At 49.1% G+C, this 27,769-nt stretch overlaps 1 protein-coding gene across 1 annotated transcript in view; it reads right to left on the bottom strand.

Moving 5' to 3' along the window:
- XYLT1 (xylosyltransferase 1) overlaps positions 1-27,769 on the bottom strand; it is a 306,125-nt gene that overhangs the window by 64,506 nt on the left and 213,850 nt on the right. Inside the window, exons 4-5 of the mRNA XM_072835915.1 lie at positions 15,740-15,912; positions 14,546-14,748 (exon numbers count right to left, since the gene is read on the bottom strand). Of these exons, the coding sequence (XP_072692016.1) occupies positions 14,546-14,748; positions 15,740-15,912 (376 nt within the window). The remainder of the gene's footprint in view (positions 1-14,545; positions 14,749-15,739; positions 15,913-27,769) is intronic.

Below are 27,769 nucleotides of genomic sequence, written 5' to 3'. Positions count from 1 at the left end.
ATATACATATATGTATTTTTTTAAGGATTTATTTAGAGAGAGAGAAAAAGAGAGAGTGTGCGCTTGTGCACAGAGGGAGGGGTAAAGGGAGAGAATCTTGAATCAGATTCCCCACTGAGCATGGAACCTAATGTAAGGCTCAATCTCAGGACCCATCAGATTATGATCTGAACTGAAACCAAGAGTCCGATGTTCAAATGACCGCACCACCCAGGTGCCCCTAGATCAACTGTATTTTTAAAGAAAATTTTGGCTTCAGCCATCGGGGTCTGTTAGGTCTTTCTAAATATTAACATTGTCAAAACTGTCTGTGTACCACTTTAAATCAGCTTGCATGCCACCGGGGGTCTGTGGGTCAGACTTGGGAAGCCCTGGCTGGTGGCTGAGGACACCGAGTGGGTTTAAGCCTGAGCTCCGTTGCACAGCAAGTGAGCAACGTCAGGCAAGCTCACGTCCCTTCTCTCTCTAATGGGGATCCGGGAGGTCCCATCTCACCCAGTGGCCGAAAGGTTAAATGAGATGGGGAAGCACTTGGCCCAGTCCCCGCACTGGCTCAGCGCTGCAGGTACAGAGGCTGGGATGCTTGGCAGAGGGGACCACGCAGTGCCTGTCGCCTCTCCATCCTGTGGCCCCCGCTTCCAGTGAATGAAGCCCTGGGCAGCGTCTGAGCAGGTCCCTACACGTCCCCATTTGGATTAATGGGGCCATTTAGCTGTAGGTGTCCAGAGAATGCATTGTTTAAAGTAACTTGTTAGAAACTTCCCCAGGGTGGCAAACTTTTAAACAAAGATCGACTCTGTAATCAAAAATTGCTTGTCCTTAAACCACATTCTGACATCTCAAAGAGCACAATTATATCGAGAAAGGGGTGGCGATGTTTGTGCCCCTGGCTGCGTTTGCCAACTAATGTTGACTGATGAACACAATTAAATTGCATGGGGAGAATCCTTCTCGGGAGGGGCAGAGGACACAGGGGACAAGGCGGCAGCTCTTGGGGACTGGATTTCCATTCCTCCTCTGCCAGGGAATGTAACACTGATGTGCGATTCCCCTTGGGCCCTCATCCCGGGGAAAACTGGCCAGCACCACCAACTGACCCCTTCTTCCCCAACCCTGCACTTCCTGATTTGGGGGTGCTAAGGGCAGCGGACCAAGGTCGGGATCTGGATTCCAGATGCTCTATCTGGACTGTGCGGGGCTGTTTGACTTCAGATGGACAGGAGGGAGGGAGGCAGGGGGCGAGCCTAGGGACTCCGCTCTCTGCCTTGGCTTCTATTCATGATCCCCCACCCCTACCCCCAACCAATCCAGATATCTGAGTCCCTTTCTGAGTCTGGGGAGGGTGGTGAGGATGGTGAGGTGGTTTAGGGGTAGAACTAGGAAGGAACATTCCAACTTGAAAATGGAGAGAGATTTTGTGGCCGCACAGATTCAAGAGCAAGGAGAATGGAGAGTGGTGTTTCAGCCCATGGAGGTCAAGTGAGCTGATAAACACTAAGCATCTTTTCAAACAGCTTTGCAAGATGGGAAGGGAGCTGGAACCAGGGCTGCTCAATAGCAGACGCATCCCGACATGGTTCAGGTCAAGGCGACGGCCTTTGTGACTCCCGTTACAACCACATTTCTCAAAGGCACGTGTGTGCGCTCTCTGGGTGTGTGTTTCTGTAGCAGTCTGAGGGCACAGAGATACAAAATACAGGAGAGAAGAAAGAAAGTGACCCCAAAAAAGGCCAAACTGTGTTTCTGCCTTTTTTTTTTTTTGGTCTAGAATTAAGAGCTGCCCAGGATTTTTAGCTTTCACAACAGTAATGATAAGAGAACCACTTTCCGAGCGCCCAGAATGAATGCCCAGCTGTGGATTAGGTCCTGTGTTTCACTGAGTTTCATCTTTCCAATGACCCTCTAAGGAAACTGCTGTGAGGGATGGGGGTTCTGGTGGGCTTCCTGTAACAGGTCCCTGTCTACCCATCTCCTTCCTAGGTTCACCCCAAGGGAGAAGGAACAGACAGTATGATTAGTCAAGTGTCAGAGATTGCTTGGGTATGGTTATCAAGGGCTGGGTTATCATCTGGTGTAAGTCTCCGCCTCTAGTCCACTACTCTTTCTCCTGTTTCTTGCCTCAAACCTCATCTGCGCCTGACTCCTTAGGGTCAGGATCAGTCACACTTTGCTCTTCTTCCTCTTGCATTCACGCAACTGGGTAGATGCACTAAGTAGGCGAAGGTCTCCCTAGCAGACCTAGGCATCTTGCTCTCTTCTCTCCTCTTTGCCCATCGGCGTGGCTGAGCATCCTGGTCCTGACCTTCAGATGGGAGGGATGAACACGATGCCCCACACAGGCACCAGGCCTGAGCCATTGTGCTCCACCCTGACTGCTTGCAGAGCTGGACATAAGGCAGGGCTTGGATTCCCACGTGGCTACTGTTCCTGCCGTGACACCCTGACAGGTTACATTATCATCACCCTCTTACAGGTGAGAAAACCGAGACTCAAGAAGGCTGGGGTCACCAGTCTCAAGATGATACAGCTAGTAAGGGACAGAGACAGGATTCAAATCCGGGTCAGGCTTACACCACGGGCCCTCTCCACACCCTGCATCCTCCTCCCGCCCCCCATGCCCTGGTGGAGTGAGCAATCTGCAGAAAATGCCAGCACCAGGTAGGTTTTGCTGTAAAACAACTGTGCACATTTGGAGAGAAGTAGCCATTCTTCCTTAATTACGCTTGCTGGAGGCTCACATTTAAATGAGTGAGGATTCCATCAGGCACCGCAGTCCAGCAGCAGTCTGAGGAACTGAGGGATCAGGAGGGATCAGGATTTATAAAGGAACTTGAAAGCCAGGGCTCACCGTCCCCACTGACGCAGGACGGCTGGCTCCTCGGTCCACACCTAGAGCCAAGAGGACTGCTAGGGCCCCGATCTTCAATTAGCCAGCCAGGGAGAGAGCCCGTCTGCAAACGGGACCGCTCTGGCCATGCTGGTCACATGCTGGGGTCTGTGCTTGTGCACCAGGCTGGCCAACCTCATGGAGCAGCAAGCACGCTCTCTTGGGAGTCACTGAGCCCGTGTTCAAATCCTGGCTTGGCCACTGCCAAGCTGTGTAGCCTTGGGCAAGTCACTCGAACCCACTGAGCCTCATGCCCTTCTCTGCACCCCCCCCCCATATAGTGGGGGCTAAAGCAGACAGCAATGGGGTTTTAGCAGCTGTTGCACACAGATGACGCAGGATTCAGGCTCTGGTGTGCACTGCTGGGTCCCGGACATTTCTGCCTCTCCATGCGTGCAGATGGGGAGAAGGGGAACAAGTAGGAGAGCTTCACTCCTGTGCTGCCCAGTAGACCCACTAGGACCTGCTGTTGGAGAACTCGGGTCTTCCCTCCCCTCTCCATGGTGATAAAAGCAGCATGGGTTCAAACCCCGGCTCTGATCCCCTCCAGCTGTGAGGGGCAGATTTCTCAACTTCTCTCAGCCTCAGTTTCTACACGTGTAAGATGGGATGTAGCCACAGGGTCGGCCTCCTTCAGTTGGCCTGACTTCAGTTTATGCACTGGCCAGGGATCCCCCAGGTGGTATGTACTCACGACATGCTAGCTGATATGATTAGCTACCGGGGTCGGTCGGATCTTCAAGGCCTTCCCTAGGCATCCACCTTGAGAGTCCACTACTGACCACTCTCCAAGCTGGGCCATGACCCCAAGTGGCAGCAAGGAGGAGGAACGAAATATAGTAATAAAATCCACAAGTTTCCATCTCCCTCCCCAATGACTGGATCTTAACTCTGTCCCCGGGCCTGTCTCATCCAATCCTCTGCTATCATCAATAAAAAGGAAGAGGAAACATCCCTCCCTTATTCTATTTGACCTTAGAAGACATGCTGTTCCTCCAAATTGCCCTTGAGACTCCATGCTGTGGACCACCCTGGGCTCATAGCCAAATTCCCAGGATGCCCTTGGATGCACCTGGAACATCCCAGAATGCACACCACCCCTGCTCTTGGCCACTGGTGGACAAGCCACATAAATGAAGGCTTTGTTTTCCAGAGAAGCAAACATGCTCTGTGCACGGGGTGGGAGGATGCCCAGGGTGGGACATGTCCCATCCCCAGACACACAGAGAGAGCTGCTGCCAAAGAGAAGGAGAACTCAGAGCTCTGGGGAGGGAAAAGTTAGGAAGGAAATATGTTGCAAAATCCAATGCACCGTCAGACTGGGATCCGGCGAGACCATTGGACTGGCAGCGGACAGAGGCCACGTTTGTTTCTGAACTGGGAGCACCCACTCTCATTTTAAGAACAGGGCAGTTCTCTCTAGTGCTTCTGTCCCGTGACACAAATAGAAGGTCCACAGAGGAAGAAGTTTTTGGTTGCTTTGGTTCACTCTTCCACTTTGGGCATCTTGGACGGAGCTGCTGGATATGCTATTTGTTTTCATTTACATTAAAACCAAATCACATTTAAAATATACTTCCTCAGCCACACAGGGCACATCTCAAGCCCCTCACTTCTTTTTTTTTTTTTTTTTTTTTAGGTTTCATTTCAAGCCCCTACTAGTCACTTGTGGCCAGTGGCTTCTGCAGTGGATGGCTTAGTCACAGAACATACCCAACGCCAGATCGAGCTCTGTTGCTCGGTGCTGCCTACATCATCACTTGGTACCTAGAAGGATCTTAGCACGTGTTGAATGAATGAAGGAGCAACCAAAGTCCTCTCCTGTCTGCCGGCCAAAGAACGTAGGACTCAAGATAAAACCAATTCCCCTGGGACTCTGAATTTTCTTTTTCTTTCTTTTTTTCCCCCTCAGTAATAAAAGAATGGGAAAAAGAATAAAACAGCAAGCAGGCAGGCAACGTGGCTGAAACGCATTTGAGCTAAATAGCAGCATCCCTTGGGTGAAACAGTCAACACCGTTCTTGCCTTTTTCCTGCCACTTTCATATCCTCCCAAGAACGTCCTTCCTTATCTGCAGTAGCCAAGACTGTTCTAAACCGATATGGCCACTCTTGGCTCCCTAAAGAGCCTCACAGCTTTTCCACCAAGTCCCACGGGAACTCCAAGAACTCAGGTCTCACTCCGTTTGTCCAGGGGATGCTCTGGGTCAGCGCTCACCCCCTGGAGAGGCCGAAGAGCTGTCTGACCTAAGATATAGCTCAGGAGACCCAGAACAGCTGGCAAGAGGAAAGCCAACTGCATTTCTGCAAAGGCAGGAGTGTGCTCCACCAGGCTGAAAAATAACAGGGCTGAGGAAATGATTATTTTGCTATGAGATGCAAACAAAACTGTTAACAGCATAATTACTGGCATGTTTTTCCAGTCTCCTTGTGAACAACAGCCTACGAAGGTACACACTTTCTGACTCACATGTTATTTGGGTGAAGCTTTCCCTGGATGGTGTCACACCAGGATTTGAGGGTCTCCGAGGATGTGCCTCTCTGAGCATCCAAAGAATAGAAGTGACCGGATGCTGAGAAAGTGGCCACCAGGAGAGATGGCCACACCCAAAGCCCTGGGTGCTGGGCCCCCAAACAGAACTTCCCACCAAGTACTGAGGCTAATGTATTTTCCAGCATAACATTTACCTTCCTATTTATTACTGTAATTAAGAGGCTACGTCTGTGTCTCTCCTAGATCAGTGGTTTTCGACTCTCACTGTGTAGTCCAACCACCTGGGGAGCTTTACAAAATACACAAGATTTTTGCTTCCACAAGGAATTTATATTCAACTGGTGGGGCTGGGATATTTTAAAGAACCTGATATATACATATATGTATTTTTAAATAGGCTCCAGACCCAGTGTGGAGCCCAATGCCGAGTCTGAATTCAGGACTCTGAGATCAAGATTTGAGCTGAGGTCAAGAGTCAGATGCTTAACTGACTGAACCACCCAGGTGCCCCTAAAGAATCTGATTTTTTAAAAAAGATTTTATTTATTTATTCATGAGACACACAGAGAGAGACAGAGACACAGGCAGAGGGAGAAGCAGGCTCCCTGTGGGGAGCCCAATGTGGGACCCGATCCCAGAACCCTGGGATCACAACCTGAACTAAAGGCAGACACTCAACCACTGAGCCACCCAAATCCCCTAGGACCTGACTTTTTAAAGGTATTTTGAGGAAAATGTCCAAGAACCACGTGGACCACTGATTTCCCCCCATTGAGAACCAACCTGGCTGTGGCAGGGACCCTGTCCATCTGGCTGCCTGTTGTACCCCCAGGGCCTAGTATGTGGTAGGTGCTCAGGAAATGACTCCTGAATGAATGATCTGGAGAATGCCAGTTCTGTCCCACTGCAGGGGGGACAAGAGGACAGTCTGTGCAAGAAGCACCCTTCAGAGTGCACTCCAGATGCTGCCAGAGAGGACAGCCCCTGCCACTTACCCAGGGCAGCTGTGCTTGGCCCAGCAAGGGGCCACGGGAGGCTGTCCACCTGGGCTGAAGGGCATCCCCGCTCCCCAAATTCCCATCCACTTGGAGCCTCAGAAACTGATATTATTTGGCAAGAGGGGGGCTTTGTAGATGCAGTTAGTTAAAAGGAGGTCCTATTGGATACAGGTGGGCCCTGAACCCAATGACTGGTGTCCTCATAAGGGCATGTGGGGAGAGAGAGAGAAAGAAAGAGACAGACAGACAGACAGGCAGATCCAGTGAGAATGGTAGCAGAGAATTGCATGGTGCATCTGCAAGGCAAGGAGCGCTAAGGGAGGCCCCAACCACGTGAAGTGAGAGGACGCAAGGAAGGATTCTCCCCTGGAGGCTGCAGAGGGAGCACAGCCCTGCCTACGCCCTCATTTTAGTCCTCCTGCCTCCAGAACTGTAAGGTCATGGAGGTGGCTGGAAGCCACCCCGTGGGTGGGAATTTCTCTCGCTGGTCCCAGGGAACTAGGACAGAGGATACTGGTATGGAGAGAAGAGGGAGGTGGGCAGGAGAAGGCAGGCAGGCACAGGCCTGGCAAGTCTCCTTGTGAGCCTCTCTGAACTCTGCTTCCTTCCCCCCCCCGCCGCCTCCATGGCTCTACTCTGTTACTGTTCTTCTCTATCTTGCTGGACTGTGCTGGCTCTTCTCTGCCCCAGTGACCTCGCATATGCTGTTCCCCTCGGTATAACCTCCACTCCCATCATTCCATAGTGGGCCCCATTTCAGGACATGGCTTAAACACACCCTGACCCTTTCTTACTCTGCATCATGACACCCTATCATTCGCATTTTTTTAAGTTTTATTTATTCATTCATGAGCGACACACAGAGAGAGGCAGAGACATAGGCAGAAGGAGAGGCAGGTTCCCTGTGGGGAGCCTGATGTGGGACTTGAACCCAGGACCTGAGCCAAAGGCAGATGCTCAACCACTGAGCCACCCAGGCACCCCATACACTGTGTCATTCCTGAACTTACATGATCTCCATCTCTCCCACAGATTGCAAATTCTCTCAGTGAACAAGTGAGGCCCTCCCACTGCTCCATCTCCTCATATCCAGCACGCTGCCTGGTGCTCAGCCTGTGTTCAACAAGCATGGGATATGTGAGCTGCGTGATGGCTTGAGCACTTCCAGAGGGGGGGCGGTGGCTGCTTTGCTCAATGGCCTTGAGGCTCCAGCCCACTTTCTGGGTCTGGCTCAGCCTTCGTCCTCTGCCCTCCTGGGAGACTCTGAGGTCCTAGGAGCAGTGAGGGTGTGACTTGGGTGGAGACAGAGGGGGTCACAGGTAGGAATGCCCACGAGAAAGATGGCAGGGGTAAAATTACTACGCAGACCCGGATGGAGTGGCGAGGAAGACTGCATGTGGGTTTCTGGCCACTGGTGAACAGGTAAGCAGGTGGGTCTATTGAATAGAGAGGGAAATGAGATGGGGGATGGATACGGGTTGGGTAGAAGTTCTAGGAGAGTCATTTGAAAGCCATGATCCTGGAGGGAGACAGTTCCCTGTAGCCAACCTCCCGGTTCTACTGAGAGCTTGGCCAGCTCTTCAAAGCTTCCAAGGATTACAGGGCCTCTGCTTCAGCATTTTATGCTCCTTGAGAACAAGAAACACTTCACACCTATTGGAATGGCTACTGTCACAAAACCAGAGAAATGATGTGTTGGCAAGGGTGTAGAGACAATGGAACCCTTGTGCACAGTTGGTGGGGATGTAAAACCTTTGTGCAGCTGCTGTGGAAAGTGGTATGGAAAGTCTTTAGAAAAAAAAAAAATAGAACTACCACACGATCTAGTCATTCTACTTCTGGGTGTATTGCCCCCACCTGCCCCAGAATTCAAAGCAGGGAGGTGAAGAGAGATTTTTACACCCATGTTCAGAGCAGCATTACTGACCATAGAAAAGACGTAGAAACAACCCAAGTGTCCATCAATGATAGATGAATGGATCAGCAAAATGTGATACAAATACACACACCGTGGAATATTACTAGGCCGTGAAAAAGAAGGGAATTCTGACACCTGCTGCAACACGGATGAACCTGGACGGCATGATTTTATGTGAAATAAGCCACTCACGAAAATCCAAGTACCATATGATCCCATTCGTGTGATGTACCCAGATTAGCCCAATTCACAGAAACAGAGAATGCCGGCTGCCAGGAGCCAGGGACGGAAGCATGTCTCTTAATGGGGACAGAGTTGCAGCCATGGGGCTGAACACTCAAAAATGGTTAGTTTTACATCAGATAAATTCTGTCTCAATTAAAAAAACAAAACAAAACAACAATAAACCTCCTGGTTCTCTCACTGACTGGCTGTAGCCTTGTAGTCAAATTTCTTAACATCCCTGTGCCTTGGAGTTTGCATCTGAGAAAAGGGGAATAACAAGATCGTGTACTTCATAAAAGTGCTATCAGGACTACGTCAAGCACTTAGAATTATGCCAGGGGCTACCAAGCGCCGTATTTGCACTTGCTGGGGTTATGATTTGCGGTTACCAACAGGAATTCTTAGATCCACTCAGGAATCACTGGGCAGACCCAAGGGCTGAAAAGTAAGGAAGCAACTGTACAGAGATGCCTGGGCATCAGTACCCATTAATTTAACTTCAAATCCTAGGCTGAGTAGGATTTGTGCTAAGTATTACCAAGGGCCCGACTTCCTGCAAAACTTACCAGAAGTTCTGGTTTTATACTAACCTTCTTAAATTTCCTTATCCAGAAGTTAGGGTTTGAGGGATGAGGATTAAGACAACATATATGTAAAAGTCCCCAGCAGAGGACCTAACCCATGGTAGGTGTGCGGTAATTTGTCTGCTGGAGCTGGATGTGAGTTTTGCTCCATCAGTGCTATGTAAACACTGGTCTTTTGAACAGTAGAGAAGCCCCGACACCTGTTTCCTGTCTTTACGAGCTGGTGTTTCCTCCTGAGGCATCGCAGAGCAGCTCTTATGCTCCTGGGCTGGGGGCTCAGCTAGTATCTTAGGGCAGCAGTTTAGGTCTATGGACAGGTGTAATTTCAGTGTCCACAGAGTGGGCCCTGCTGGGTTAGACTTTACTGCAGTGGATTCCCCAAGAGGGAGGATTAGCAGATCCCAGATTTAGCTTGAAAAATTTCAACACTGTTTCTCCTTCCACACACATGCATGCACACGTATGCACACACACATGTACTTATACACCAGACAGACAGAAAACGAGCCCTGTAGGGGCTGTGGACACACACTTCCTTCCCTTTGCATCTGAATTGCCCTAAGACACAGGGCCTAGTGAAGGACAGCCAGTGTGGTGTCTGTGACTACGAGCCCAAACCCACACCAACAGTGCAAAATGCCTTGGTTTTGTCCTTTCTTGCAGTCCATCTAACCAAAGTCAGCTAGTGCAGCTTCCTGCCTTAGTAAGTAGAATATACTCAACAGAACCATCATGTTCTTTGATGACTCAAGATGCACCAGGGTCTCAGTGTTTGAAAATATCAATTTTCATCCATGCACTGAATGCATAACCGATTCCAACCAGAACCTACGTGGGCCAGGGCATCAAGTCACAGTGGAGCAGGAAGGTCTGGATTTCTTAAACACACGGAGCTTGCATAGTCCAAGTATAGAACCATGCTCCACATTCCCAAGCAAGTTGGTTCTATCCTGTTTTTCTTGAGACATTCAGTCTTCATAGTCTAATTTTGCTTTTCCCACTTTTAAGAGAGATGTGAGTCCAAGTAATAGTTTGCTAGTACTTCCACGAGGAAAGGGAGAAAAGAGAGGAACTCAGTTGAAGCCCATGCGATTCCACCAATAGTAACAGCCTGTACTTATCCAGTACTTTCTGCATGTCAGGCACTGTGCTAAGTGCTTGATATACACTATTTCATTGACCCTTCCTAATGTTCATGAAATAGGTACTAAACATCGTGTCCCTTTCTTAGGTGGACAAACTGAGATACAGAAAGTGAAAGCACCGTGCACCCGTTCCCATGGCTGGGGAGGTGGCTCAGCATCTGCAACCAGGCTGTCTGCATCCAGGTCCTACACAAGGCTGGTGGCCAGTAAAGATCAGTGAGTCTTTAAGACTTAAGAGGGAAAGAGTCTGGTCCCCCAGTCAGAGCTGGGCAAGGTGACACTGGGAGGTGATGTCCAATCATAGAACAGCTCAGAGCAGCCACATTGGGTGGGCTCCGCCCTTGGAAATCCCCTGCGTTTTCAGAGCTTCTTAGAAACTTCTGACTTAGGCACTCCTGCCCCTTTGAGCAGGCTCCGAAGTTTGCTCATCCTCCCTGGGACAGGAGAAGTAGTGGTTTTGGAAGCTACAGATGGAGCGGCAGATGGGAAGTGAAAGCCTATCAGAGCTGCCCAGGATAAAACCATTCATCTGCAAAATTCATATGTTTTTGCGTGGGGCAACTTCACAGAAACAAAAGCAAGAGGAACCAGCAGTGCTTGATGCATAAAGTGCCTCCGGCCACGAGGCTGGCGGAGTGGAGGGGGCACAAGAACCGGGAGAGCATGGAAATGACAGCAGTGGGGGCAGAGGGAGGGAAAGACAGGCTGACGGTTCCTTCCTGAGCTGTATCCAAGGCTGCGTCTCTTCTGCACAGAGAGATCTGGAGCACTTCAGCTCAAAATGCTAAAAATTCCATGACTCTCATCTCTGAAACCCAAAAAAGGTCTGGCACGTGGTGTCAAGAAAGGATCTCCGGGCCCCCCGGAAATACAGGGGCCTCAGCCTTGGATACAGCTCGGGAAGGAACAGGTGACGTTTACGGAGCACTTTGTACGTGCTCAGTGCTCTGCTAGGTCCTACGACCGTATCCTGGTTTCACAAAGCCCGAATTTCCTTGCAGACGGTCACAGGGCTAGTGAAATGGCAGGACTGGGACTCGAACCTACGCCACCTGCTGGGCCGCTCAGCACCCACCCTCCCGGACGCAGAAGGGCTCAGCTGAACCAGTCAGGCGTCCAGGGCGGCGACACATGAACACAGGGCCCCTAGGGGCAGCCCTGAGAGCTGGTGTGAGTCTCCTGGGGAGGGCCATGGGCACAGGAATGCCCGCCAGACCTCAAGAGGTCTCTGGCCAGGTGCCACTACTTGACCCAGGCTGAGGTGACCTGTGGGGTCTCCACTGGAGGTCTAGAGGAGGAATGATCAGACTCAGGACCACGAGTGACCTTCCTACCTGCAAGGATCTTCCCTCCTGCCAGGAGGTACAACCACCACCCTGCCCAGCTAGAGGGGGGTACTGTTCCTGGCTGTGTTCTCTATGGTGCCTGGGCCATCTTGCCACTCCAGGCCTGGATGACGCCCCCGAGGGCCAACCTCAAGCAGAGAGGACACCGACCTTGGAACGAGACAGAATTGGTTCTCGTGTCCCCTCTACCATGTATTACTTACATGACCTTGGGTAAAACAGGTTGGCTTTGAGGGCTTGTTAGCTGCTATGCTCAGCGTTCGGGGAAATCTGTGAACTCCGTCCTTTCTTGGAAGACAGAGGGAGCCCGTCTGAACTCACCCCGGCCCTGTGCTTCCCTACACTCGCCTCTCCTCATTTTTTTGCTCATTCTGCTCCATCCGCTTTGAAATTTCCCAAAAGCAGCAAGTTCGTCTCTGACCTATGTCTCGTCCAGACCGTTTTCTCTCTCTCTCAGGAAGTGTTCTCAACCAGAAGCGATTTTGCCCCTTGGGGACACTGGGCAACATCTGGGGACATCTGTGGTTGCCCCAAGTGAGTATGGGGCTGGGGGATTTAGTGGACAGAGCCCAGGGGCTGCTGCTAAATGTCCTGCCATGCACGGGATGGTCCCCACACCAAAGAGTCATCCAGCCCAGTATGTCAGTAGTGCCCCGGAGGGGAAATCCTGGTCTAGAATGAACTTTTTCTCATTTGCCTGAGAACCTGGTTTTAGCCTTCCACTTTCAAGCCAAAACTGTGCATTCAGAGGCTTTACTGACCACCTGACCCTGTCCCCTCACTCCCTCACGGTCTAGCTCTTTCACACCTTGCGTGATACCTTTAATTCTATTTTCCCAACTAGGGGATATGCTCCACCAGGGAGGGCCAGGGGTGCTTTTGCTCACTAAATGCCCAGGCAGTGCCTAGCATAGGGGTTGCTTAACACATGTTTGTGGAATGGGCACCTGAACAAATGAATAAGCAAATAAGTAAAAATCTGCCAGCCATGTTTCATAATCTGCTTACCCTCGCTATCCTCTGAACAAAAGAAAAACAGCTATCTTTCTAATGACCGTCATCTTTCCTAGGTTCAAGGGTGCCAGGTGGACCTTGCCTCGCCTGACCAAAGACTGCACCTTCCCCAGGTTCCCTCCAGGACCCACATTGGGCTCCCTGCATGGAGCCTGCTTCTCCCTCTGCCTGTGTCTCTGCCTCTCTCTGTGTCTCTCATGAATAAATAAACTAAATCTTTAAAAACAAAAAAACAAATAAACCAGAGAATGTCCTTCCATGCCTATCTCTTATCTAGTTCCTGATCCAACACCCAAACTCCTGGGGATGTGGGGCCTCAGTATTTGATGACACCAAGAATGACAGTATTTTAGGATATGGATGTTAGCTTAGAAGAGAGAACGTATCTTATCGGGATGCATACTAAAGTTCTTACAGACATGACACAATGTCTTGGAAGTGTTACAGTGGGGAAGAGGGTGAGGGTGAAGATACACTGGTACTGGCCATAACCAGATTGGAGCTGCAGCCACGTCAAGTGTACGGGGTTCACTATACTCTCGTGAGGACCCTGCTGTCTGCTTGAAAACTGCCCTGATTAAAAAAAGAAGTTATTTTTTCTTTAAAGAGGTCTTCTTCATCTGGCTCTTGTGGGAGTGCTGACCCCACCCACTGCCCTCCTGTGGTTCAGAGGAAGGAAGGCCCCGCCCTTCGCTCCCCATCCTCTTCTCCTTTTACCCTCACCAATAAATCAGGATGGAAGACACAGTCAAGCAATGAGTTGCCTTCTGGCAGGAAATAGAGTTCATTTTCTTGCCTTTTTCCCCCACTCCTTATAAGATCTTTAGAGGGGTTTCCTTCGCTTACGGCCTATTTTCAAGAGCAGATCAATGTTTGTGCCGCGGGACAGACCCTCCTGGTGGCGTCTGAGTTGCTGAGCGCTCCAGGCTGCTGGCCGCCTCCTCCCACCAGCTCCACCCAGTTGTGGCTGACAGCCCCGCCCGCAGGTGCACACTGGACAGATGCCAGAGAGCAGCTCCACATTTTATAGTTTCCTGTGAAACTTCCCAATTTTAAAATTCTGGCCAGTTTAAAGTTGAGAGGGAGCAAACACACACACACACACACACACACACACACACACACACACACACACATCCCGAGGGCCTCACACAGCCCACACATGGGTGTCTGTGACTCTTCCCAGGCTATCAGGATGGGCCTCCCTTCCTCCTCACTCTGCTCCCTTTCCAAACACCTAAAGTCGGATGTCGTCTTGCCTCAAGTCAAACATGCCAGTGGCTCCCAGATTCTAGCAGCATGACCTCACCCCAGGATTCTTCTCTGACCTGTCACATCCTCTACTCTGGCCACACTGAGCCCCCTCGTGCCTCCAGCACAGCAGGTGCATTCCCACCACCAGGACCCACGGCTCCCTCTGCCTAGACAGCTTTCCCAGTCGGAGAAGCTTTCTTCCTTCTCCTCCTTGTGTTCTTCTCTGGAGGGACTTCTTCCCCAGCCACTCTCCTTAAAATTACAACTCTCTTCGCCGCTTTGTTCAGCTTTGCTGCTTTCCCACTGAAGCGATCACACCTCATCTAACATCCACATGGGTCTCACACCCACTGCTTTACCGCTTTGCCATTTTACGTATTTTGTTTGTTCTCTGTACCCTCCCCGCCGCCCCACTTGAATGGAAGCTCCACATGGGCAGGGGTCTTTTGGTTTCTTCTGCATACCCATGAACAGAGCTGGGAAAACTGCATACTCAGACCCATTGTGGATCCCATACTGGAAGACTTTATGCATCAGGCCTCCACAGGGTCTCAGGAGGCACAATGCCTCTCCAGACAGGTGGCAAGACGCCTCTGCTTCTGGCTTTGCAGCTATGGCTAAGGAAAGCCAGAGGGAGCAGGAGCTCGGAGCGGGCCGGCCGGGGCCCACAGGCCGCCTTACCTGATGGGGTAGTCGGCTGCGCTGAGGTTGATGAAGAAGTCCCATGGCCAATCGGTCATCTCCAGGAGGTCTCGCATGCTCTGCAGGTATGTGGACAGGAGGCTGGCGCCCCCCCAGATGGTGGCCATCCTCCATGGGGTGACACGAACATTGCCATATTGTCTGGCGAACTGGAGCACTTGCCGATGCAGGTAATTAGAGCGCTTTGCCCGGGAGAGAAAAAAGTGACATTCAGCAGCACAGGACACACGCAGACATGCCCCTCGTCCCCTCTTCAGCCCTCCCCGTCTAGTTGACGGGGCTGTCGAATATAGCCGACTTGGCCAAGTAACTGGTTCAGGCCTGGGCTGACTTTCTACATCGCCATTTGAAACCGTATTATTTTTAAAAAATCACTTTAGTTCTTTGGAATGCACATTCCCCGGCCCCACCTCACAGCTAATGGTTTGCTGGGTGCAGGCTGGTGCCAGGGACTCTGCATTTTTCATACAAGACTGATGCATGTGGTCCCAGGATGATAAGCTAAGAAGTATGACTGGGTCTAAAACCCGGTGGGTGTTTTGAGGGGTGGGATTTTCTCTATCACCCTCTCACAGGCCTGCCACGAGCAAGCTTCCCCTTTTGCCTTCTTGACCAAAGACATAATCCTGTCAGGTCAGCATAGGGACAGAGACCTCTGGGCAAGACAGCTCAGGTGTCAGTAGGCCTGCTGCAGGGTTGTGTGAATAGTTTTACTGGAACACACATTGCTCACTTGTGTATTTCTCAGGGCTGTGTTCACCCTACAATGGCAGAGCTGAGTCACTGTGGCACAAGGCATATACCTTCAGGGCCTAAAATATTTACCGTCTGGCCCTTTATGGGAAACGTGTGCCCACCCCTGGGTTAGCCATCCTCACCAAGTGGCTGCCACTGCCCTGGCCAAGGGAGCAGAAAGGAAAGCGGTGTTTATATAGAGAGAGTCTAAAGTCACAGCTAGGAGTTTTAAAACCAACACACAAATGCGTGCGTGCACGAACTCACTCTCTCTCTCTCTCTCTCTCTCTCCCCATCCTAGACCGAATGCTCCAGGGAGAGGCCGCTGATCAGCCTAGAAGCCTTGCCTGAAAGGGATGTCAGCTTAGAGAAAGGCAGACAGACCCACAGAAAAAATCAACAAAGGGTGACTGGTGGTGTGTGTGTGGGGGTCCTCACCTTGTCCACGTGGATGTAGTAGAAGTGGTCTTTGTGGTAAATGGCCTTGAACATGCGCTGTAGCTGCCGGGAGGCGCGGCCGTGGACCACCAGGACGAAGGCGATTCTGACGGGGTTGGCCAGCATATATTCTACAGAATCTTCATCCCATTGAACGTTCTTGTTGGCTTTGCCTGGGGAAAAACCCGAGAGACCAGAGAGGTGGGGTGAGGATCAGAGGTTCTTGGGTGGGGGTGGGAGGTAGGGGGGTGGGGGTAAGGATCAGAGGTTTCTCTATCTGAAGGGCACAGTCATCACTTCGGGCCCGGAAACCTAATCCAACTTAACCAAGCTCGTCCTGGACCCTTACATGTGTCCTAGTACAACTGTCGGGGACCCTGAGGTGCTTAAAGGCATGGTTCCCACCCCCAAGGAGCTTTAAAAAACTGATGGAGACATAAGTACAGGTATTAAACCCTCAAGCAAGGCAGGAGGAAATGCAAGGTGTAAGAGAGAGATCTCTGAAATGAACTGTGGCGGCAGGAGCAGTTAATTCTGAGCTGGGAAACATAAGATATAAGAGCTGGTTTTGCCTTCCCAGAATCCACTCTCCCTTCTCCTCCTAATAGCATCCCTTTTTGGGTAAACATTGTGGAAAGGACAGATAAGATGATACATAGCCTCTCAAGTTTTTAAGTTTACAGTAGAATATTGTTGATTCGAAGCACGATGTTGTACAGAAGATCACTTGAGCTTACTCATCTGGCATAATGAAAACAGTTATCACCCAGCATTTTGAGAGGCATCATCCCCCTCCTTCATCCTCGGTCCTATGGATGGGGAGGGTCTCCCTCCATTATCAGTGACAGGGAAGGTCACAGAGCTTCAGGGCTGGCCAGTCAGAATGCTGCATCGCCCTGGCAACATTCTGTGTGGTTCAGGGGTGGACGTGTGACCCACCCAAGCTAATGAGCCCAGAAGACAGAATTCTAGATTTTTGTTGGAACAACCGGATTAGAGAGGTTCCCTTTTTGGCACACGTGAAACTGGAAGATCTAAGAACCCTTTTATCCCCACATGGAGAAAGACTGCTTGAGAGGAAAGCCAACACAGAGGAAGCATTGCTGAGTGATGGGATCCTAATGGCACCTGGAGAGTTACTCCATCAGCCCGGCTGGAGGTCAGCTACCATCATCTCTCACTTTTCTTTGAAAGGCCAGATCCTTTCAAACACTCCAGGGGTGGAGTTTCAAGGGCGCACATGGTTTATTGGCTGAATTCAATACAATCTTGACTGGAGATCTCCTGTCTCTCTTCAGCCTGATTCCCTTTGGATCAAACCTAACTTCTTCTGCATTCTAGGTTTATGAGACTCAGAATGTTGTCAGGAGGTAGCTGCAAGTGTCCCAGGATGTCAATATCCTTCTCTGTTGGGAAACAGAGATGTGGGAGTGGTTAGTCTGGAGGTCAGGAGATCCGGAGCCTGTCGCTGTCACTGGAAAGCTGAACAGCTGCCAAATGAACAAGGCTCCTTCTAGGCTGTTCCAGAGGACAGGATGAAACTAACATGAGCTCATGTCCAAATCACATGGTGCAGCCTCCAGAGCATGCGTGATCTGCCTCCTGAAGACCTCTGCACCTGGATTGCCCTACTATCTATCAAGCCACCTGGCCTTCTTTCTTTTCCTTGAGCAAGCTCATTTCTGCCTTCAGCTATTCCTGCTGCCCGGAACACCCCCTCCCTAGATCTTTGCATGGCTGTATTCTTCTTGTCATTAGTTCACAGCTCAACAAATGCCACCTGTCCCCACCTCTCTACTACCTCATCCTATCTCGATTTTTTGCAAAACATTTATCATCATCTGAAATTGTATATCTGTTTACTTTTCATTGTTTAAACATCCCACTAGAAGAGCAACTCCAAGAGATGAGGCACTATTTCAGTCTTGTTTGTCATCGAACATACAAGGCTATAACATTACCTGGCACACATCTGGTTCTTGATGAAATAAAAGTTATAGGAGGGGTGCATTTTGGTTTCATAACAATAACAATACATTTTACTGAGCACTGACCAGCCCTTGCGATCCATCACTTCACTCAATCCTCTCAACAACCCTGCAGGATAGTGTTATTATCCCCATTTTGCTAATGAGGAAAACACAGCTTAGAGAAGCCAAGGAATTTGTCTGTTCAAGGTCACACTGCTTTAATTGGTCCAGCTGTGATTCAAACCCAGGTCCATTTCCAGAGCTGATGCCCTTAAACACTAATATATATTACATTAGCGTACCTAGACTTTGGAAAAGTTTGTAACAATTCTGCCTGTGAATGAAATACCCTGTAAATTAGCCATTGTAGGTAGGTAGGCATGCATTTGGAGGACTATCATGGGAACTGCAGGGAGGGTTCCTATATGATGTGGGAGGCTGGGTCTATGTGGCCAATAAAATCACATCTTTTCATTCATCCGTCCATCCAAATCCAATCACCCACCCATTGGAATCCAACCACCCATCCAGCAAACCACTCAGCTACCCATCCAGCACAGCACTCACCAGCTTATCATCCAGAACACCAACCATCCATTCATCCATCCATCCAACCAACCACTCATCACCTTTAAAACCATCCATCCATCTGCTTACTCATCATCCTCAAAGCAAATCATCCATGCCCCCACTCTTCCAACCATTTATCAACTCATCAATCCATGCAATATTAACTTAGCCTATAGTACAGGCCAAGTACTGTGCTAGGTACTAGAGAAATAAAATTTGGAGAAAAAAAAATCTTGCATTTGAGGAGCTGTCAGCCAGCTGGGGAAAACAGAAGACAAAGGTCAATTGTTTTAGGACAGAAGTGTGTTCAGGTTGCCCTTGGAAGGTGGAGGAGGAGTGAGCAATCTGCCTATAGAGACAGAGATCTCAGAAAGTTTAGCCCAAAGATCCTGAGCCCATCTCTTTAAGTGCTCATGATGGATCCTAGAGTCTTAGGCTCCTTGGCTGTTCAATCAGTAGCTGCAATCCTGGGGATAATTACCATCTTGACTCTGGTTGAAGACAGACTGGGTAGCAACAAGAGAGAGTTATCCTAACTACCCTTTAATTTTCTCTCCAAACCAATCACAAATACAGTGGGCTTTTCCTGGTGATTATATGAAAGAGGCACGCCTGGGGGTATCAAGTCCCTTTAAATACTCATGCAACTATCTATCCATTCATCTATGCATCCATCTACTCACCCATCCATCCACCCACTCACCCCCATCTAGCATCCTTAAAACCTCCCACATGCCAGCCCTGGACAAAGCCTGGAGTTCAGAGACATGTAGGATGTGAGCCTGATTTCACAAATGGATTATGAATAGACAGGAATGTGAGAATCTAAAGTAAAAAGATAATAAGGTAGAAGAAAAGCTTATATTCTCCTTCCCATGACTGCAGCCCAAAGGCAGCATACTGATCTTCAGCATGCTGGCTGCGGCCTCTCTTCACCTCCCTTGGAGACTCTTTATCAAACAAAGGGAGAAATGTTTAAAAACAACGAGTATTTGTGCACCTGGACTTCACTGGGTGACTTTTCAAAGGCCTAGACGTGCCCTACGACACTGTATTTAGTAGGAAGTTAACTCTGTAGGGGCTCCTGCTGGCCCTCAGATAATACTGCTCATCCCTGCCCTGAGACCTCTGGGTAACAATGATCTGGAGTTCTTAGTGACTGAGGCTTATGGGGCTTTTGGGATCATCCCGTGCTCTCTAGCCATGGATGTCTGTTGCCAGGTTGTTGAATGAATGTATGAAGGAAGGACGGAAGGACGGAAGGAAGGAAGGAATCCATTCTGGAGAGGAGTAGCTGCTCTGGTCCAGAGGAGCTGATGTCACTCAAGGGCCTTCTATACACCACCAGTGCTGCTGGGTGGGGGTGGGAGGTGTTATTTGGCTTTGGGAGGAATGCACTATCAGGCTCTGAGGCTCAGAGAGGTCAGCATGTTTCCCCAGGGTCACACAGTGAGTGAGGATAGAAGCAAGGAGTGGAAGCCTAAAACCAATCCTGCTATTTCCACCTGCCCTCCACCAAATCAGAGAGCAGGAAGATGAGAAAGGTTGGCATGAAGACTGTATGCTAGTGTTTAGTGGGACTTATGCACTGACATTGAAGAAAGCGTTTTATAACTTTTTTTAAAAAAAGATTTTATTTATTTGAGAGAGACCAAGAGGGAGAGAGAGAAGCGGACTCTCAGCTGAGCAGGGAGCCTGATGAGGGGCTCCATCCCAGGACCATGAGATCACGACCTGAGCCGAAGGTAGACCCTTAACCACTGAGCTACCCAGGTGTCCCTTTTGTAACTTTCTTTAGGGTTTTAGAGAGAAGAGCAGATTTACAGACAGACACAGACGTGGATGCTTTCCTTCTGAAGAAAAGGAGCTGAGCACCAGGAAATTAAGCGTGATCACTCCAGCAACAGAACCTCCAGAATGAAAGCCGTCCCTGGGTCAGACAGCTGGTCTGGGGAGTAGCAAAGAGAAGAGAACAAAAATCCAGAGTTCTTGTGGAGTACAGCTATTTTGGGGATAGGGGTTAGGGAAGAAGAACCAAAATATCTGAAGAAAGGAGACTCATGCAGAGGGGGAGAGGAGGATGAGGGGCAGAGAGAGAGAGAGAGAGGGGAGAGGAGAGAGAAATAGAGAGAGACAGACCACGCTCACATTGAGACAAAAACAGAGGGAGACCTGCAGGCAGAAGGGCCTCCTCCTTACTCCCACCTATGGAGAGAAAACCATATAGAGAGTCCTACACAGAAACACGACGAAAGACAAAGACATACACAGGTATAAATAAAGACAAATGCATATAATCAGATACATATGCAGAGACAGGAAGAGACAGAGGAAAGAGAGGAGCCACAGTGAAAAAGCTGGATCCACTCAACCTCAAAACATGACAGCCATCCTTAAAAGCAAAGGCAAACAAAAGCCCCAACCATCCCTAAAAGCAAAGGCCAAAATTCCCCCACAATCTCAGAGGCAAAAATGTCTCCAGGCCTTTCCTGCGGCCCCCTCAACTAGTGACTCTGCCTTCTTGTGAGCCAAGTGATGGAGCCAACCCAGAACCTCCCCACCCCCAAAGTGTTAGGACGATCAGGCTGGCTCCAGAAACACAACCATAACTGATTCCCATTCTGGCACGCAGTAGGACCTCAAATGCATTTTACTGAACAAGAGAGGGAATGAGTGAGTTTTGTCCCCACACGGTGGCAGGGTGGGGGTGCCGTTCTAAAGGGTTGAGGTTCATAGGATGCCCTTTGTCTGCTGCCAATAACCAGCTTCCTATTTTTGTTGCATGCCCTTGGCTCCTGTAATGACCTTTCAGGCAAGCTGGTCTGACACAGGCATGGGGAGTTGGAGATGACAAGAAGCCACACCACAGACAGGGTGGAGATGCCTCTTACAGTGGCCCCCTCCACACCCTGGCCACCACTGCTGGGGCTGTGGTCTTGAAAAGCCTCCTAAACGAGGAGTGGGTCTTCAGTGGACTGTGGCGAGACTGGCAGCATGAGCAGGAACTAGGCAAACACTTTCTCCTAATGCTGCTGGCAGGGGTGGAAAGGGCCACAACTCTGCCAGCAGTCATGTGATGACAAGAATTACAATTTTAAATATGTATGGCCCTTGACCTGGTAACTCCACCCCCAAGAATCTATCCTAAGAGAAGGCGGCAAGTATGCAAGCCTCTATTTACAGAATGCTATATTCGTTCATTTATTCATTCATTTGGTGTCTTGAATGTGCCAGGCACAGTTCTTGTCATATTAGTGCATGCAACAGAGTCCTTTGCTGAATGCTGCTTAGTCTTGCAGGCAGAGAGCCAATAAAATAAGCAAATAGCAAATACAGTTGCAGATAGTGATAAAGGCTATGGAAAAGAGAACAAAGGCATATTACGGGAAGGGGTTTGTTTCTGGTGGCCAGGGAAGGCTGATGTGGGGATACTTGAGTAAGCTCTGAATAAAACGAGGGCGGGAGCCATGCCATTTTCAGGGATTAGGAGGATTCCAGGCAGCTGGCATAGCATATACAAAGGTCCTGGGACCTTGACTTCAGTAGTGTTTATAATGGTCCAAAAGAATTGACCTGAAAGGTCTTTCTTATTAATACATATTGATACAGATCACTGCCAGTAACTAAAAAAAGTCCTGGGGCACCTGGGTGGCTCAGGTGGTTAAGTGTCTGCCTTTGGCTCAGGTCATGATCCTGGGGTCCTGGAATAGAGCCCCACTTGGAATAGAGGGAGCCTGCTTCTCCTTCTCCCACTCCCCCTGCTTGTGCTCTCTCTTGCTCTGTCAAATAAATAAATAAAATCTGGGATCCCTGGGTGGCGCAGCGGTTTGGCGCCTGCCTTTGGCCCAGGGCGCGATCCTGGAGACCCGGGATCGAATCCCACATCGGGCTCCCGGTGCATGGAGCCTGCTTCTCCCTCTGCCTGTGTCTCTGCCTCTCTCTCTCTCTCTAACTATCATAAATAAATAAAAAAAAAATTAAAAAAAAATAAATAAATAAAATCTTAAAAAAAAAAGAGAGGTCCTAATATGTAATCCCTAACAACTTATAAAATGCTTCTAAATATTAACAGAGGTTCATACGGTGGCATGACAGTTTTCCTTCCTTATTTATATTTGTCTGCATTATCTGAATTTAGTAAAATGGATTACTTTTGTAATGAAACATAACAAAGGAGACGCTTATTGATAATCCTCACACCAACTGTTTATTGAGTGCTGCTACGTGTGAAGCAATTTCTGTATATGATTATTTTTGTACTTCTCTCCAAACCCCTATGAAAAGAGCTACTATCCTCCTATTAGATGACTAAAGAAGCTGAAAGCTCAGACAAGTCCCACTTGGGAGGTGGCTGTGCTGGGAGTAAAGCAAATCTGTGACGCCAGAGCCCTATCATCGTCATGATGCTCGATAAACTGTCGCCATTACAAAAAGAGGAAAATCTGCTTCGAGAAGCATCATGTCAGTTGACTTTCAGCTTCAGGAGAGATAACAATGACATGCAGTGAGAGCTCTGTGTGCCTTCACGGGTGGAAACCCAAATACTGCCCAGCTCCAAAAAAAAAACCCTATGAATTTCACAATGTAATCAGATTCCTGTGGCACAAAACAGAAAATAAGTGGAAGAATCGGAGTGATTAGGGACAGCGGGAGAAGCTGACTTCAGACAAATGTTAAAAAGCCAGGTTTGTGGGGGAGAATATCAAGTATATTTTTTCGATGCGGGTGTGAAGGCCAACCAGAGTCAATCACGGAGAGCCTTGCCAGTTACTAACGGTGCTGTGTTCGGCCTGTTGCCCAAACTCTATTTCTCAGGCTGGTCAGATAAGGACTATGTGACCCTTAGGCTCCAAAGAGAGGGTGAAGATGGAGCTACTTTGCAAGTCAATGTGCTGTACAAATGACGTGATGCTGGTAATGACCTTGAAGGAGTATCATCTGGGAGGAGAAAACATGGTACAGGGCTTAAGAGCGTTGCCTCTGGTCAGGCAGACATTGGACAAGTTACACAAGCTCTCCAAGCCTCAGTCTTCCCATCTGTAACGTGGGTGTGTTGCAATCATAGAATCTGCGCCACAGGGACTCTCATGTCCAGTACTGAGCACAGTGCCCGGCACGCAGTAAATGCTCCATAAACAATAGTGTGTGCTCATCACCAGGGTTTGCGTCATCATTTCGACTGGGCTGTTCATCCACAATGATCAGTAGCAAGCTTGGTTTAGCCAATGGGTCCAGCTCTTGGTTTAACCCCCAGGCTGCTTAGGCTCCCAAGGCTGTGTACACACTGCTTGCAAGTAAACATCCACAACTGGAGTTCTCTTCTATCGCCTGTGCCTCAGATCACAATTAACAACAAACATGGCAGGCAGGAACTACTTATGGCAACGCACCTTTTGCAGTGTATACAACTATCATTATACTGTACACTTGAAATTAATACATTTTATGTCAACTATATTTCGATTAAAAAAATAGTGAAAAGAATCACAAAATCTAGGACACTGTTAAAAAAAGTATCCCAAACTCAACCCAACCCACCAATAAAAACCAAATTCGAATAAGCCACTTGGCTGGAAAGTTATTACACCAACAAAGCCCTCAATTCTATTTATACTCTAAAGGGGCCTCTTCTACCTGCGGCAAGGGGAGCAGCTTTCTCAGTTGGTTCCAATTAAGAGGGTTGGTTGGGTTGGGAAGGGAGATGAGTGGAGACAGGGTTGTGCACACATGGGGCTTAGGTCAGGAGTCTCTGAGCTGCCAGGGCACCCAGCTTCCCATTGCCTGGGAAGCCTCAGGCTGTGGTTCAGCACTGGTGCCCAGCTCTCGCTCTTCCCAGTGGGGACTTCGGGAGGACACAGTTCCTTTCTGGTCATCAGTTCTTCTTCTATCAAGTGAGATGATCGTATGGTAGTTCTATTTTTAATTTTTGGAGGAGACTCCATACTGTTTTCTGGAGTGACCCCACCATCTCATATTCCCATCAGGATGAAATGTTGAGGACATGACATTAAGTGAAATAAGCCCTTCATGGAAAGATAAATATTGCACAATTCCCCTCCTATGAGGTGTCTGAAGTAGTCACCTGCATAGAATCAAAGAGTGGGATGTTGGCTGCCAGAGGTTGTTGGTGGCGGGGCGGGGGTACTAATAATGGGTGTAAAGTTTCAGGCAAGCAAGACCAATAAGCTCCAGAGACCTGCTGTACACCATACCTTTAGCCAACAGAACTGTGTGCTTGAAGATGTGTTGAGAGGCTAGATCTCATGTTAAGTGTTCTTACCAAAATAGGATAAGAAAATGTACAAAAAAGCCCTAAAGAGGGATGAGCAATCCATCCCTGACCCTGCTGACTTGTGCGGTGATTCATGACTGTGGATTGTGCATGAGACACAGCTTCACACTGGCAGCAGGCACACTGCACAGTGGCAGGATTCACGTCATGGGGAGGAGAAACCTGGACACGTTCTAGGTTCTTTGTCAGTTTTGGGTGGAAGAGATTTTTCTCCAGTGGGAAATTTCAATGCAGGATTTGGGTGATTGGAACTTAGTGGGAGGAGGCCGTATCTGGGTGGCTCAGTTGGTTAAGCATCTGCCTTTGGCTCAGGTCATGATCTCAGGGTCCTGGGATCGAGCTCCATGTTGGGCTTCTCACTCAACGAGAGTCTATTTGTCCCTCTCCCTCTGCTCCTCCCCTTCTTTTTTTAAAAAAAAGGAACTTTGGAGATGCCCAGTGCCCAGAAAGAAGTCCCGTTGTCAGTGGGCTTAAAAAGGTGGCACAGTGTGGTGGCAAGTGCACAAAAGGCAACAAGTCTAGGTTCAAGTCCTGCTTCTGCTCTGATCTAGCTGTGGGACCCCTAATGAGTCATGTCCCTTCCTTGATCCCTCTTGACCCTTATAGAACAGTGATGATGTCTAGGTCAACTGAGCACCTACTATGTCCTAAGCACTATCCATTCACAGTTTCATTATTTGATATTCCCAAAGTCTATGGAAGCAGATACCAAGACTGTAATCCCCGTTTTATCATGAAGGATTCTGAGGCCAAGGGAATACTGAATGAGCGATGAGAAGCTACTTCCTCTGTAGGGTGCCAGAACAAAGAAAAACACTCAGGTCTGCTGGGCTCCAACACCTGGGTGTTATTCTATCAGAGGAGGGAGACGAAATTTCCATGGTCTGGGATTCCAACCTTATAGAGTCAGCATCACCGCATAGAAAGTTGTCCTCCAAAAGTTGGGTTGGCTTCCCTGACGTCCCACCTCCCTTCCCCCTCTTTTCTTCACTTCCCCTTTCTCTCCTCATTTCCCTTCAATGTCAGGTATAACTGACGTATAATATTTTGAGATACTTTAAGTGTACATTGTAGAGACTTGATATACCCTGTGAAAGAATCACCCATCCATCTAGTTAATTAGCACATCCATCACCTCCCATATTTATCTTCTGCGTGTGTATGTGTGTGTGAACATTTAAGGTCTACTCTCAGCAAATTTCAATTACACAATCTGGTGCTATCAACTACAGCCACCGTGTTTTACATTAGCCCCTTATAACTTATTCATCTTATAACCGGTAGTTTGCACCCTTTTACCCACCGCTCCCTACTGCTCCCATCCCCCAGACCCCAGCAGCCTCTTTATTACTCTGTTTCTAGGAGTTTGACTCTTTGCTTTTCTCCTGTTTTTTGTTTCTTTTGTTTTGGTTTTTAGATTCCACATACAAGTGAGACCATGCAGGATTTGTCTTTCTCTATCTGGCTTATCCCACTTAGTGTAACGCCCTCAAGGTCCGTCTGTGCTGTCACACGTGGCAGGACTCCCTCCTCTCTTGTGGTTGCGTGATACAACACTGTGTAGACTCCATGTCAGCTAGAATGTCAGAGAGCTGGCAGTTCCCCACGGGCCAAGGGCAGGTTTCATGTTTTCTGGGATGTCATCACCACCCTTCCGCCCTGGCCTGGCACAGAGCAGAGATCAGGGAGGAGGCCTCAGTGAATGAGTGATTTCTGACTGATGGATTGAGTCTGACAGCTTTGCCCATGTCTGGGGCCCAGCAGGCCCAAGTGGGTGATGTAGGCCTGAGCTGCTGTGTGTGACCATCTCTACTCCTCTAGTGAACTGGCGGAGGGCTGGGTCCCCACTTTTCCTCAAGGCTTTAGGGCAGCTTGGGGGCCCCTACCAAGGAGTGAGGAGAATGCTCACCTGGTTCTTTGAGTCTCCCACAGGCCCTCTGATCATCTTGCACTGCTTTTTGTATAAAACTGTGTCAAAACGCGCATAACATTTACCATCTTACCCACTATTAAGTGCACAGCTCAGTAGTGGGAAGCACGTCCTCACTGCTGTGCGTCATCGTTATCAATTGCCAGAACTTTCCATCTTGCATAACAGGAATCCTGGTCATTAAACCACAACTCCCATTCCCTTTCCCCTCCCCCCCCAACCCCTGGGCAACCGCAGTTCATTCTGCTTCTATGAATGTGATCACTCTAGAGATTTCATATACGTGGACTTGGAGGATAGCTGATCTTTTGTGACTGGTTTCTTCCACTTAGCATCATGTTTTCAGGGTTCACATGTATTGGAGCATGTGGCAGGATTTCCTTTCATTCTGAAGTTGAGTAAGATTCCATTATAAATGGAGACTACATTTTTGTTTATCTACTCATCTGCAGGTGGGTAGTTGAGTTGCTTCCACCTTTTGGCTCTTGTGAATAATGCTGCCATGGACAGGGGTATTTATATATCTCTTTGAGAGATCTGCCTTCCATTCCTTTGGGTATGTCCCCGGAAGTGGAACTGCTGGATCATATGGTAACTCTAGGATTATTTATTTTTGAGGAACCCATCCTACACTTCTTCACTCTGCCATCCCATGCAGCGAACTCAGCCTGGGGCTGTATCCTGAACCTACCATTTCCTTGCAGGTCAACTGGCCACTTTGTGCCTCAGCTTCCTCATCTGCCAAACAGGGATTCCCTCTGAGGGATGCTATGAGGACTATAGGTATAACCCAGGCAAAGTAAGTTTATGGACCCTGACAGTGGAAGAGCCAGCCATTGAGCCCATGTGGTGGGACTCTGGAGCTCTCCCCCCACTGCAAGTTTCTGCCCCGAAACTTGTTAATTATTTACAGGTCTGATAAGTGGCATCCGGGACCTAACCTAGAAGATGTCAGAGCCGGGGTCAGAATCCCCCAAGGGGCAGGACATACAATGGCACTGAGTGTCAGGGTGGGACGATGATGCCCTTTCCAGGTTTCACCTCGCCGTCTGATTAGCCCACCAAGGAAGCCTCAGGTCCACGCCAATGCTCACTTACTCAACTTCCTTTTGCAACAAGGAGGGATATGCCCACAGGACTGGCATCTTTGGCGGGCAACAGGAGTACTGGCTAGCATTGAATAACGCTGCATTCATTTGCGCAGCTGCTGCCTCTTTATGGCAAGTGATAGCAAGATTTCCACTTACGGCAGTGATGCAAAATGACTC

Source organism: Canis lupus, chromosome 8, assembly GCF_048164855.1.
Source record: "Canis lupus baileyi chromosome 8, mCanLup2.hap1, whole genome shotgun sequence".
Taxonomy (NCBI): Eukaryota; Metazoa; Chordata; class Mammalia; order Carnivora; family Canidae; genus Canis; species Canis lupus.
Note: the sequence above shows the minus strand (reverse complement) of the source record. Positions and strands in the feature narration are given on the sequence as shown.